The 14,298-nt window shown below is 27.5% G+C and overlaps 2 protein-coding genes across 6 annotated transcripts in view; both read right to left on the bottom strand.

Annotated features, from left to right (window-relative positions):
• Positions 1–9,953, bottom strand: part of LOC123004915 (proton-coupled amino acid transporter-like protein CG1139) — a 12,567-nt gene extending 2,614 nt beyond the window's left edge. Inside the window, exons 1-8 of one of the 4 annotated variants that reach the window (XM_044398569.1) lie at positions 9,815–9,953; positions 2,513–2,582; positions 2,363–2,458; positions 2,165–2,315; positions 1,997–2,118; positions 1,592–1,949; positions 1,364–1,542; positions 1,141–1,316 (exon numbers count right to left, since the gene is read on the bottom strand). In XM_044398569.1, coding sequence (XP_044254504.1) covers positions 1,141–1,316; positions 1,364–1,542; positions 1,592–1,949; positions 1,997–2,118; positions 2,165–2,315; positions 2,363–2,458; positions 2,513–2,556 — 1,126 coding nt within the window. In that variant the 5' untranslated portion in view covers positions 2,557–2,582; positions 9,815–9,953. Of the gene's footprint in view, positions 1–1,140; positions 1,317–1,363; positions 1,543–1,591; positions 1,950–1,996; positions 2,119–2,164; positions 2,316–2,362; positions 2,459–2,512; positions 2,612–2,680; positions 2,836–9,814 lie in introns of those variants that run through there. The other 3 variants (XM_044398485.1, XM_044398724.1, XM_044398646.1) reach the window with 3 other exon arrangements.
• A 3,076-nt stretch (positions 9,954–13,029) lies between these two features.
• The window catches only part of LOC123005812 (proton-coupled amino acid transporter-like protein CG1139), a 20,589-nt gene continuing 19,320 nt past the window's right edge, over positions 13,030–14,298 (bottom strand). For both annotated transcript variants that reach the window (XM_044399800.1, XM_044399791.1), the window contains exons 7-8: positions 13,632–13,807; positions 13,030–13,581 (exon numbers count right to left, since the gene is read on the bottom strand). In XM_044399800.1, coding sequence (XP_044255735.1) covers positions 13,334–13,581; positions 13,632–13,807 — 424 coding nt within the window. In that variant the 3' untranslated portion in view covers positions 13,030–13,333. The remainder of the gene's footprint in view (positions 13,582–13,631; positions 13,808–14,298) is intronic.

Below are 14,298 nucleotides of genomic sequence, written 5' to 3'. Positions count from 1 at the left end.
AAAAATAAGTCAAAATATGTCAAATTTTTAAGTGTTTGCATCGTTTTTGAGTTAAAAACCTCAATTATGTCACAATTATGTCAATTTTGTCGATAGTTTTTCCTAAAACAGGCTGAAAATTGTAAAATTTTGAACCAAAATATCACCTAATTTAATCAAAAAGAAAACTTTTTGTGCCGTTTTCTAACATTTTAGCACACTTTTTAATCATAAACGCAATTATTTCGCAAAATTTCGTAAAGAATTACCAAAATAGGTCGCAAACATTGTTATTTTTGCTTTTTTCGGACTATTAAATAGATTTGTGACTTAAAATATTCGTTTTACATTTATTTACATACATAAAAATGTAAAATTGCAACTTTTTTTCGATTTTTGTAGTTTTTAGAAAAAAATGACAACAGATCAAAATAATTCTTGAACTATAGGTATAAAAAACGTACTACAACTTCTGACATTATTGTATTAGAAAATCGACGCCAAAAATAAATTTCAACTAAAACTTTTAAATTTTAGTTTCAAACCTCAATCATAATGACAATAAAGCGTGGCTTGGAACTGACATAATTTGATGTCCAAAATTCCGTGTGCGCAATTGTACAAATTTGTTATTTTTCCGACTGTGAAAATTTTAATTTATGGAATTATATGTTTTGTTATCCCATACAAAAATGAAACCTCGCTATACCTGTGAGCTGTGAATAATTATGATTAATATTTTCTTTAAGATTTAGTTAACAATAGTATATTATGAATATTTATATTATGAGAATTTTAAATTTAACTAGTGCAGTTAGCAGTTCAATGTACACTTGAGTGCAAAAAAAACGCAAATTGTCAAAAACAAATTTGTCAAACTTTTCAGAGATTTAAAAAAGTTGTTTCCAAAAAGGTTAGAAAACTATTTTGCCAGTGCAGTATCATAGTCAGTGTTAAAAACAAAATGAAAAAACTTGATAGAAGTTGGCAGATGGCCGACAATTATGAAATTCTGAATTGTGACAAAAACAACGTCAAAAAACTGGCATTTATTAACAGACATTATAATAAAAATCAATTTGCGTTTTTTTGCACTCAAGTGTACTTGCTTAGGCGCAAAAATCGAATTTTTACTCCATGGAGTAAATGTGAAATACTTACATGTTACGATCACGCAAACGAAGCGTAGCAGGTATTCCCATGCAAGAAGATGGGAACTGCCTTCAAGTCTCTTCACGATGTAGGTATTCCATATGATTGCAACGGGGACATACCCTTGAAGCCCATACGAAATAAATATGGCAATCGAGTATAATATGCTGATAGCTTGAGCCATACTAAAATTCCACTACTACTAAAAATACTTTACAATTTTTTCACTCACGGTTCTTCAATTGGAAAATTCAAAGTGAGGGAAGCTTGAACATTATCACCATATTTCCAATAACCGATGAATCCCAAACCGACGTAGAGAACAGTAACGACTACCATACCGATGTTTAACACTCCACAATAGCCTCCGAAATTTTTCGGTGTTTTCATGTTATTTTCCAAAGCTATGACCTGGAATTTTCGGTGGTGGGACAAATCAAAATAATTTAATTCTACTAACCACTCCAACTGCTTCCAAGGCGAATAAAGTGGTACCAAAAAACAGTGGATAAGTGTAAAGTCGCCCAAAACTTGGCCGGTCACTAATATCTGGCAAATCTTGGAAAACATAATAACACACAACACCAAATGAAGCCAAAGTTATGATATTCGCAAGGGTTGAAAACGGTGCTAGCAATTTCAGGTTTCTTATACAGTTGATTAGCAAAAACGGGATAAAAGTACACAGGATGTAGATCGTTATGCTCGTTTTTCCTAAATATTGATCAAGGACTACTTTAACGTTCACACCGACGAAAACTATGTAAACGCAACAGATGCCTAACTGGTACGCAATCAAGAAAAAATCGACCAATAATCTAAAAAACAAAGTTTAGGCTCAAATCACTAGGTGTTGGTCACTCACGGTGAATATTTCGCAAATGGTCTAAGGCACTGTGGACCTGACTCTAGTGCAACTTTCATCGATTGTGGATAACTCAACATTGGAACTTTCAGCCGTTTGCACATAACATATTGAGCTTGAACCTAGAAACTTTTCACTATTGGTTTCACTCAATTTGAAAAACCTTACTAGGACGTGTAGACAATATGTACAAAGAGCCCCAATGAGAAAAGTCGAAACCAGTCCATTGAGAAGTCCCGAGTTTTTGAAAGCTTCAGGCATTGCCAGAATACCAGTCCCTAAACACCCTTTGAGCAAATGAATAAGAGTCTCAATATTGCTACAAAAAAAAGTTAGAAAGTTTACGATTCCAAGGGTGGGTTTTACGTGGTGGGATTGTCCACCTCTCTGTAGAGGTGAGGGTCGTAATCCTCGTTCGGACTTGGAGAATTTCCATCTCCACCTCCTTCTCCATCCGTGTATCTACAATTCACCTTTCAGTAGTGCCAACTATTTGTTATTACTTTAAATACTCACTTATTTGTGCCCAAAGGCTTCAATTTCACGTTTTCGTTTGCCATCACTCTTGCATTTTCGTTGTAAGCGTCTGAAAGGAAAATAATGCAAACCTACACACTGGCGAATTAAAAACAATTCAAATTAATTAGGAAACTAAAATGGGATCAAGCCATTACGCGAACTCACCTAACAAACTGGAATTGTTTGCACTTCTCTATCAATTCAATTAAATAAATAACACTTGTAACTGTAATGTGAACGAATTTATTACAGAGAGGATGTCAAACGTTCGCGACCCTCTGATAGACTGATGGCTTGTTTTTAGAACACTCGGACTCCGAGCCAAATAGTCTTAATTAAAAAACGCTCATGTTCTGTCTTTCTTACTCACTTCAGATGTGCATCCATGCACTTTGATGTTGTTTACTTGACAGATTTGGTGAAATTGTTTTCTCAAAGGTCGAAGGCGAAGTAGATAGATCAAAAATTGACTCGGGTCTTTAAAAATTATGTAAATCGTATTTTTAAGATTGAAAACTTGGCAATCGATTTTATTTATGGGGGGATCAGCAGAATTAGCCACCTGCTGCAAAGTTCAAGGACATTTAATTTTTTCAAGGACGTGATTGGACTTTTTATAAATAAGTACTTAAATAAAATTTGATCAAAAACGAAACTTTTTCAAACATTTCAGCACACTTTTTAATCATAAACGCAATTATTTCTCAAAATTTTGTCAAAAATAAGCCGAAAATCACCAAAATAGGTTGCAAACATTGTTATTTTAGCTTTTTTCAGGCAATTAAATAGGTTTGTGACCTAAAATATCCGTTTTACAGATATTTACATTACAAACTGACTTTAACTGCAACTTTTTTTCGATTTTTGTAGTTGTAGTTCGAATTTTGTAGTAATCATCAGATTAAATCAAAAATGGTATTATTTGTACATTTTCAATGAAAGGTAAGATGRTATTTCACTAAACTGGACCAATAAACACAAAAATTAGGTCAAAAATGATGTTGTTTTTGACTTTTTTTGCCGTCAGCACGTTTTTGTACGAAAAACTTAGTTTTTTGGTAAATTTTGCCAAGTCGAACCAAAATATCATCAAATTGACAATTTTTGTGCCGTTTTCCAATGGTTTACACTTTTTAATCACAATCGCARTTATTTCATATAAAAATAATAATATTTCGTCAAAAAATCACCAAAATAGGTCGCAAACATTATTATTATTATTTTTACTTTTTTCAGGCAATACAAAGGTAACACAAACAAAATATCACCAAGAGTTTGGCATTTTGACCTGTTCCAAGCACTTTAATATGTTTTCGAGCCAAAAACACAATTATTTCTTAAAAATAAGTCAAAATAGGTTAAATTTCCAAGCGTTTTTGAGTTAAAAACCTAATTATGTCATAATTTTTTATTTTAAAACTCAATTTTGTCGATAGATTTTGCTAAAACAGGCTAAAAATTGTAAAATTTCGAACCAAAATATCACCTAATTTGATCAAAAAGGAAATTTTTTGTGCCGTTTACTAACATTTTAGCACACTTTTTAATCATAAACGCAAAATTTCGTCAAAAATAAGCCGAAGAATTACCAAAATAAGTCGCAAACATTGTCATTTTTTCTTTTTTCAGGCCATTAAATCGGTTTGTGACCTAAAATATCCGTTTTACATTTATTTACATATATAAAAATGTAAAACTGACTTTATGTGCAATGTTTTTTCGATTTTTGTAGTTTTTAGAGAAAAATGACAACAGATCAAAATAATTCTTGAACTATAAAAAAAGGTGCTACGACTGCTGACATTATTGTATTAGAAAATCGACACCAAAAATACATTTCAACTAAAACTTTCAAATTTTACTTCCAAAAGTCAATCATAATGGTTTATCATTGACATTTTTTGAACTGACATAATTTGATGTCCAAAATTCCGTGTCCGCAGTTGTTATTATTTTTCCGACTGTGAAAATTTTAATTTATGGAATTGTATGTTTTGTTATCCCATACAAAAAGTTAATTTCCATTGAAAATGGAACCTCGCTATACCTGTGAACTTTCTAATTAGTAAATACCTTTCAAATAAATAGAATAATTATGATTAATATTTTTTTAAGATCAAGTCAACAATATTTTATTATGAATTACGTAAATTTTGAGAATTTTAAATTTAACTAGTGCAGTTAGCAGTACAATGTACACTTGAGTGCAAAAAAACGCAAATTGTCTAATTTTTCAGAGATTAAAAAGGTTGTTTCCTAAAAAAGTTAGAAAACTATTAAAAACTATTAAACTATTAAAAAGGTCAAAGGCGAAACAGATAGCTCAAAAATTGACTCGGGTTTTATGTCGGAAATTATGTAAATCGTATTTTTAAAATTGAAAACTTGGCAATCGATTTTATTTATGGGGGGATCAGCAGAATTAGCCACCTGCTGCAAAGTTCAAGGTCACTTCAATTTTTCAAAGACGTGATTTGACTTTTATAAATAAATAAAAGTTTTGTTTTATTTTATAAAAGATTTCATTGAAGGGAGAAAAAAAACATTTTTTATTGTGGTGTCATGATAGAATTTTTGAAATAAGTGGTGTATTTTTAAACTGGATACTTAAAATATCGCCGGAAGTTTAAATAGTAGTTTTCTTTGTTACATAAATCAAACGGAAAATTCTCTAAAATTGCCAAAAAGTGGGCATTTTAAATTTCTGCCACATGCTTGAGACTTTAGTCTCAAAAATCTTAAAAAAAAACATTAAAATTGTCAGTCTTTGGCCACTAAAAACGTCTAAAATCAAGTTTTTGCAATATAATATTTAAGTTTTTGGAATTTTTAATACTTTTTATAAAATATAAAAAAAACATATCATAGATTATAAAAACACCTTTTTGTTACAGTACTCAAAGATGAAGTTTTTCAAAAAGAATTCAATTTAACTTGGATCTAGTCACGATTTTTAATTGCTGCAGAAATCACAAAATTTAAATTTTATAGATACTTACATTAAAAAAATCGTTAATTCAAAGATTTTAACAAAAAGTTTCAAATTTATTATTTTTTTATCACTAAAAGTTACTAAGACAACACAAGTAATCAAGTTTTTGCAAAAAAAAAATTAACACTTTTGAAAATATACAATAAACCAGAGACTATGAAAATATTATTTAAAAAAAAAACATTTTTCATTGTGGTGTCATGAAAGAATTTTTGAAATAAGTGGTGTATTTTTAAACTCGATGCTTAAAATATCGCCGGAAGTTTAAATAGTAGTTTTCTTTGTTACATAAATCTAAAATTGCCAAAAAGAGGGCATTTTAAATTTCTGCCACATGCTTGAGACTTTAGTCTCGACTTTGTTCCCGTTTACGTCAAAGAGTTAGGTACCCTGATATTTATTTACAAGCAAATCCACGCGTATTTCATAACCCTTTCAATTATTATCAGCATTTGAAAACAATTTAACCTTGGTCTATTTTTAATGAATTATTTATCTTCATTTAAACCTAATTTGTTGTGAAATTTAGAAGCGAAAAGACACTCGAATGGATCGATGGCAATCATGTAAAATTAAATCTCGAGCTAAATGATGAATTATTTGTTTGTGTCCCGTCTGGGTTTAGACAGTTGGCATCCGCGAACTAGAATTATATAATTTTGAAGGAATTTTTGTTACTCAGTGTTATACTCTCCCAGAGATTTTTAAGCTTTTGAGAGTCTAAAATACTAAACTGAAAAATGCAAATCCAAAAGTACCATATAAAGGCGAAGAAATTTGAAATTTAATAAATCTAAAATGTGAATCAAAATAACTAATTTATCTACATTTTAAAAACAATGAAAACTTATACAATGTGTTTATAAAAGAAGGTATATCAAGTGTCTTGTCAAAATTTCACGGCGTATAGATTGTTTTACGTTCAATAAAATGTCAAAAAATAGTTAAAAAATAGTTAATAGTTTTTGTTAAAGCTCCCAAAACACAAATTCACACCTGTTATTAATAAAAAAAAAATTACACTATAGTAACCAATTTTATTTTTTAGTCCGGATAAACTGTTTTTGGGGACTGAGTACCTAAAAATAATTATTTTACGTACTATTTTATTGAGTCCGGAAAAGACTTATTTTCGGGAGCGTATACAAAAAAATATCTTTTTTATCGTACACAGAGAAGCTTTACAAAAAAAATATCTAACTTAATTCGCATCTGGTATATAACGATTTTGAAATTTTTAACAATGGTTTAGAAATAGAAAGAATTAAAAAAAAACATTAAAATTGTCACTCTTTGGCCACTAAAAACGTCTAAAATCAAGTTTTTGCAATATAATATTTAACTTTTTGGAATTTTTAATATTTTTTATAAAATATAAAAAATAAAAAAAAAACATATCAAAGATTATAAAAACACCTTTTTGTTATAGTACTCAAAGATAAAGTTTTCAAAAAATATTCAGGTTAACTTGGATCCAGTCACGATTTTTTAACTGTTGCGGAAATCAAAAAATTAAAATTTTAGAGATACTTACATTAAACAAATCGTTAACTCAAAGATTTTAACAGAAAGTTTCAAATTTGTTATCCTTTGATTATTAAAAGTTACTAAGACAATACAAGTCGTCGAGTTTTTGCAAAAAAAATAACACTTTTGAAAATATACAATAAACCAGAGACTATGAAAAAATCATTTTTTATCTTTCACTGAGAAGAAGTTTTACAAAAAAAAATATAATATAAATATATATAACTTAATTCGGGACGATTTTGAAATTTTTTAACAATAGTCCAGAAATCAAAAAAACTAAAATTTTAGAAAAACAGGTATTGATGTTATTATTCAAATACGTATACATATACCGCTAAATGGTATGATCCAGAAATAAAAATCCATTTTGGGGTGTATAAAAAACAAGAGAATTTGTAATGTTTTTTTTGGTGCTTTTTTTCTTTTTTTTGCATGCGCCAAATGGCTTGATCCAGAAATAGAAAGCCGTTTTGAGGTGTTTAAAAACAAGGTATTTTGTTAGTTTTTTAGGGCGTTCTTGATCAATCTTGACATTTTAAATTTGCGTTTTTTGATTTCTGGACTATCGTTAAAAAAATTGAAAATCGTCCCAAATCTCAAAGACAAACAATTTTTTTTTAATTCTTTCAATCAATGATTTGTTTATTGTTTTTCTAAAATTTATTCACTGTTAATAAATTTCAAAATCGTCATATATCAGACCCAAATTAAGTTGGATATTTTTTACGATAAAAAAAATTTTAGTCTGGTTTATTTTATTTTTTATACTTTATAGAAAGTGTAAAAAAATTTTAGTGACCAAATTTTGAGATTTTGAAACTTTTTGTTAAAATCTTTCGACTTGTTTGTTTTCTAAAATTTTCGTTTTTTTTGATTTCTGGACCACTCTTACGTACCAGACTTGAGTTGATTTAACATTTTTTTGAAAAATTCAAAAAGTTTAATATTTTGTTGCAAAAACTCGACTTTCGACGTTTTTAGTGGCCAAAAAAACTATTTTTTTAATTCTTTCAATCAATGACTTGTTTATTGTTTTTCTAAAATTTTTTCACTGTTAAAAAATTACAAAATCCTCATGTATCAGACCCAAATTAAGTTAGATATTTTTTACGCTAAAAAGATATTTTTATGGTCTCTGGTTTATTTAATTTTTTATATTCTATAAAAAGCGTAAAAAAATCTTAGTGGCCAAATTTTGAGATTTTGAAACTTTTTCTTAAAATCTTTGGACTTGTTTGTTTTCTAAAATTTTCGTTTTTTTAATTTCTGGACCACTTTTACGTACCAGACCCGAGTTGATTTAATATTTTTTTTAAATATTCGAAAAGTTAAATATTTTGTTGCAAAAACTCGACTTTCAACGTTTTTAGTGGCTAAAGAAAAACAATTTTTTTTATTCTATCAATCAATGATTTGTTTATTGTTTTTCTAAATTTTTTTCACTGTTAAAAAAATTCAAAATCGTCATGTATCAGACCCAAATTAAGTTGAATAGTTTTTACGCTAAAAATTATATTTTTATAGTCTCTGGTTTATTTAATTTTTTATATTTTATAAAAAGCATAAAAAAATCTTAGTGGCCAAATTTTGAGATTTTGAAACTTTTTGTTAAAATCTTTCGACTTGTTTGTTTTCTAAAGTTTTCGTTTTTTTTGATTTCTGAACCACTCTTACGTACCAACTCGAGTCTGGTAATCTAATATTTTTTTGAAAAATTCGAAAAGTTAAATATTTTGTTGCAAAAACTCGACTTTCGACGTTTTTAGTGGCCAAAGAAAAACTATTTTTTTAATTCTTTCAATCAATGATTTGTTTATTGTTTTTCTAAAATTTTTTCACTGTTAAAAAATTTCAAATTGTCATGTATCAGACCCAAATTAAGTTTGATATTTTTTACGCTAAAAAAATATTTTTATAGTCTCTGATTTATTTAATTTTTTATATTTTATAAAAAGCGTAAAAAAATCTTAGTGGCCAAATTTTGAGATTTTGAAACTTTTTGTTAAAATCTTTCGACTCGTTTGTTTTCGAAAATTTTCGTTTTTTTTAATTTCTGGACCACTCTTACGTACCAGACCCGAGTTGATTTAATATTTTTTAGAAAAATTCGAAAAGTTAAATATTTTGTTGCAAAAACTCGACTTTCGACGTTTTTTGTGGCCAAAAAAAAAATATTTTTTTAATTCTTTCAATCAATGATTTGTTTATTGTTTTTCTAAAATTTTTTCACTGTTAAAAAAATTCAAAATCGTCATGTATCAGACTCAAATTAAGTTGGATATTTTTTACGATAAAAAAGATGTTTTTATAGTCTCGGGTTTATTTAATTTTTTATATTTTATAAAAAGCGTAAAAAAATCTTAGATTTTGAAACTTTTTGTTAAAATCTTTTGACTTGTTTTCTAAAATTTTCGTTTTTTGATTTCTGGACCACTCTTACGTACCAGACCCGAGTTGTATTGAATTTTTTTTTTTGAAAAACTAATCCTTTTTTGGGTACGATAAAATAACACATGATGTCGAGGTCTTCCCTTCATGCAATTACAAGCAATAATCGATTTGTCCTATTGGGTCGTCGACCGGTTGCGTCAGAGGAACATGCGTTAGCGTCACATGGCATTTCTAAAAATTGCTAGATTATATTTATTACGTAAGCGTACGTAAAAAAAGACATGCGATGTTGTTGGGTCTCTACCAGCATACAATCTTAAATTAAATTAGAGAAGTTAATTAACCGGTTGATTTAATTTTATGTAAGTATGTTCCAAGACACTTACCAACAATAAAAGAGTATAGTTTTAATTAGAAACACGCTCGTTCCCATAACGCCCGCGTCTAAATCAAAACGACACACCTCCAGAAATAACCGTGGAAGCGTCGTCGCCATTTTTAAAATCCATAACCTAGGGTTGCGACGTCGCGACGCTACTGGCGCTATCTGGAGTGAAATTTATTTTTTGGACCAAACTTTATTCATTTTCTTCGCATTTTATTATTTACTGGTTTTTCAATACAATTTATGCATATTTGTATTGACCATTGTTTATTGTTTACAAAGTGCAAGTGTTACAGAGCATTGAATAAAATTATACGCCTTTCGGAATTAATCAAAAAGTTATTAGAAAAATAAATAGTTTAATGTCTTTAAATTTAGTTCATTTATGAAAATTAGAAAATACTGGTTTACTTACTTGAATAACATAAATAAAATGTTTTGATTATCTTATTTTGGTATTTCTGACATAACTGGCAATTAATCAACAAGGAAGTTTAAACAAAAATAAAACGTGTCAAAGGTTAATGTATATTTAAATTCCTGCAGTAATCAGTTTTAATTTATGAAACTGTTAGAATGTTAATTTGTAAACTTGAATTTTCTACTTCAATCAGTTTTTTTGTATTGTGTTTAATAATTGTTAATTTTGATCAAAGAAACTTGCTTGTGTTGGTACTTTTATTACATGACAATATACAGCGTGATTCATATAATTTTACGACTCTCATGACATGCAAGTGCATACAACCTGTTATACATTTGTGTCATTCAGTTAAACATATTACTTGAAAGGTTTAAAAAAAATACTGAGTGTTTGAAGTCTGTGTTTGTGGACAACACGCATTAAATCAAATATAATATAACTGAGTAAAATTATATGAATCACTATTTTTTTTTAAAAATATTAAAATATTAATTTACTTTTAATTACCAAAACTTGAAACTAAAAAAATGTGCAAACTGTTGAAAAATAGTTTTGGTTCTTCTCTATCAGAAGAAAAGTAAACTCTTATTTTGTATTCTTTCAAAATATCTTCTGTAAAATTGAAACAATCGGCTGAATTGGGTTCCAAAAGAAACAATTTCGACAATTTTTATTTGTTTTTTGTAATAAATAAAAATAATGAATTATTGTTTCATTATTAATTTAATTGTTTTTCAATCTAATTTTTTTAGGAACATTTATTATTAAATTAGCAATTATAGATTTGTTAGAATTTACTTTAAAAATTACATAATAGATTTTCAAGAGATTGAAAAAAAAAGTTTTTTTAGGGATTTCAAATGGATTTTCATACCTTCTTCTTTTAAGAATTTAGCAATGAAGATTTTGTTTTCTAAATTTTTAGACATCTTTGAACTTAACAACAAAATGCATTTTACACTATAAATATAATTTTTAACAAATTTTTTGGAACATATGATTGCACAAGATTTTTTTTCTTTGTTAGTTTTGAAATCTACATCAAGTATAGATAGCCAGCAATAATGACTAAGTAAAATTATGTGAATCACCCTGTACACTTTTAGCAAAACTAGTAAGGAAAAAGCTTCAGTGTTTTTATTATGTTAAGTATTCTACAATTTTTTATGAAAATGTTAATTTAACTTTAATTTACAAAATTTGAAGATGTCGACGAAGAAATATGCAAAACGTTAAAAAATAGTTTACTATAAATGTTGTGGTTCAAAATAGTGCAAGATGTAGATCACTAAAACATATATTTGAAAGAATAAAGAAGAGTTAACTTATTTTTGATTTTTCTATTAGAAGAAAAGTAATCTCTTATTTTTTATTCTTTCAGTACCAGTGTATGTTCGGTTTCTTATTTTTGTTTTTAAAAATGATATTCAAACATATTTTTTAGAAAGATAAAATATCTTTTGTCAAATTGGAGCAATTAGCTGAATTGGGTTACAATTTCGACATTTTTTTTTTAATGAAAATTTATGAATTAATTTTTAGTTATTAATTTAACTAAGATTTTCTAGAGACATTTGTTATAAAATTAGCAATTATAAATTTGTAATTTAAGTCGTAATTTACTTTAAAAATTACATAATAATAGATTGTAACTCAAGAGATTAAAAAGAGGTTTTTTTAGGAATTTAAAATAGATTTTTATACTTTCTTCTTTTTCGTCATGTAGAATTAAGCAATTGAAGGTTTTGTGTTCTAAATTTTTAGAAATGGTTGAACTTAAGAACAAAATGCATTTTACACTATAAATATAGTTTAACAAATTTTTTGAGACATTTTGCACAAGATTCTTTTTCTTTGTTAGTTTTAAAATCAAGTATAGATAACCAGCAATAATAACTAAGTAAAATTATATGAATCACCCTATACACTTTCATCAAAACTAATTAGAAAAAGCTTCAATATTTTTATTATGTTAAATATTCTACAATTTTTTTCTTTTAATTAACAAAACTTGAAGATGTCGACGAAAGAATCTGCAAAACGTTGAAAAATGGTTTACTATAAATGTGGTGGTTTAAAATAGAGCAAGGTGTAAGTCACCAAAACGCATATTTGAAAGAAAAAAGAGAGTTAATTATTTTTGATTTTTGTATCAGAAGAATAAGAAAAAAAAAGTAAACTCTTATTTTTTTATTCTTTTAGTACCAGTGTATGTTTAGTTTTTTATTCTTGTCTTTAAAAATGATTTCCAAACGTATTTTTTAGTAAGATAAAATATCTTCCGTAAAATTGAAACAATAGGCTAAATTGGGTTCCAAAAAAAAACAATTTTGACAATTTTTATTTGTTTTTTTTTTTGTAATGAATTAATGAATTTATTGTTTAGTTATTAATTTAATTGTTCTTTAATCTAAGATTTTTTTAGGAATATTTATTATAAAATTAGCAATTTAGATTTGTAATTAACGTTTCAATTTACTTAAAAAATTACCTAACATTCGATTGCAACTCAAGAGGTTAAAAAAGAGGTTTTCTAGGAATTTAAAATAGATTCTGATACTTTCTTCTTTTTTGTCATGTGGAATAAAGCAATTGAAGGTTTTGTTTTCTAAATTTTTAGAAATGGTTAGAAATAATTTATACTTAAATATAATTTTTAACAATTAATTATTTTGAATCACCGAATTTTTTGAAACAAGATTCTTTTCCAAAGTTGGTTTGAAATCTACATCAAGTATAGATAACCAGCAATACAAAGTACGAAATATTCTGTGATAAAAATAAGACAAAAACTTACTTAAGCGTTTTATTTAGTTGAATCCTCATTACACAGAATGAGAAAATAAAAATAGTTTGAATAGTAAAAGAGGCAGCTAAAATGTACACTACTTGTGTAAGAAAATAGGTAAGAGTTCTTACAATGAACCCTCGATTCACTTCACATACAAACAGCCTTAATCTGTATATACACAATCATAATATAACACAATATAAAATAATAATTTACTATATAACATTGTGCCTAATGTGCTAGGACATTGAGCATTGAACTTATATCACATACTTGTACTTCAGAATGAGTTTAGAAAAAACGAATCATTCATTGAAAAACTCGACAATTTTTTGCAAACTCGTGTACGTTCCTACGACAAGTCCTATAATACCAAATATGACAATGGCACAGTTTTTGGCAATTATCATTCTGCCACTGAAACCAGTCAAAGAGTTCCAGAAAGTACTGGTTTGGATTATCGCAGGGAAGGCCAAACCAAGGGCCGATAGGCAAAAAGCACCAAATAACGATATGAAGAGATCCAGTTTGGGAATGGCCACCGCTAAGGCAACTGAAAATAAAAAAAATTAAAAATATTTTTAAACAAAAAACTTGACTTACATGTGATTAGGACTAGAGCAGTTCGCACAGCATACTCAAAAAATAGCTGGTAGCGACTTTTTTCAAATCTTGATGCTAAATATTCGTTCCATATAATATCAATAGCTACATACATTTGTAAAGGATGGGTGATGTAGATTGCTATGGCTAGCAAGATTTTAGCCACTTGTCCCAGGCTATAAAATTAAAAGAAAATTAATTAAAAATATTTTTCAGAAATTATTAGGACCGAGGGGCCGTTAACTTGAAAAAAAATATGTACAACTAGCTGCAATTACAAAAAAAATCCACCAAAATATTATTTTTTTTAATTATCTCCAATAATACCCAATTAATTGCTGTAATTCCAAAATAATTCCTGCAATTCTAAATTAATTCCGATAGTTTTGAGGAATTCAACGTGGTTTTTAAAAGAATAAATTATCTCCGAGAATTCCAAAAAGAATTCTAATAATTTCTGTGATTCTATAATTCCATTATTTTCAGAATAATTCGTATAATTTTAAATTAAATTTTGTAATTACAACTTGATTTCTGTTATTATCTTTCGTAATTCAAAAAAGATTTCCAGTAATTTACAAATAATTTCGATAAGTAATAAAAAAAATCCACCAAAATTCAATTTTAATAATTCTTTTAATCCATTGCAATTCCATTGTTTTTGGAT

Source organism: Tribolium madens, unplaced genomic scaffold (genome assembly GCF_015345945.1).
Source record: "Tribolium madens isolate multiple individuals breed KSU strain unplaced genomic scaffold, Tmad_KSU_1.1 Scaffold_11;HRSCAF=98;Tcas5.2_LG3b, whole genome shotgun sequence".
Taxonomy (NCBI): domain Eukaryota; kingdom Metazoa; phylum Arthropoda; class Insecta; order Coleoptera; family Tenebrionidae; genus Tribolium; species Tribolium madens.
This window is presented reverse-complemented; position numbering and strand designations above follow the sequence as displayed.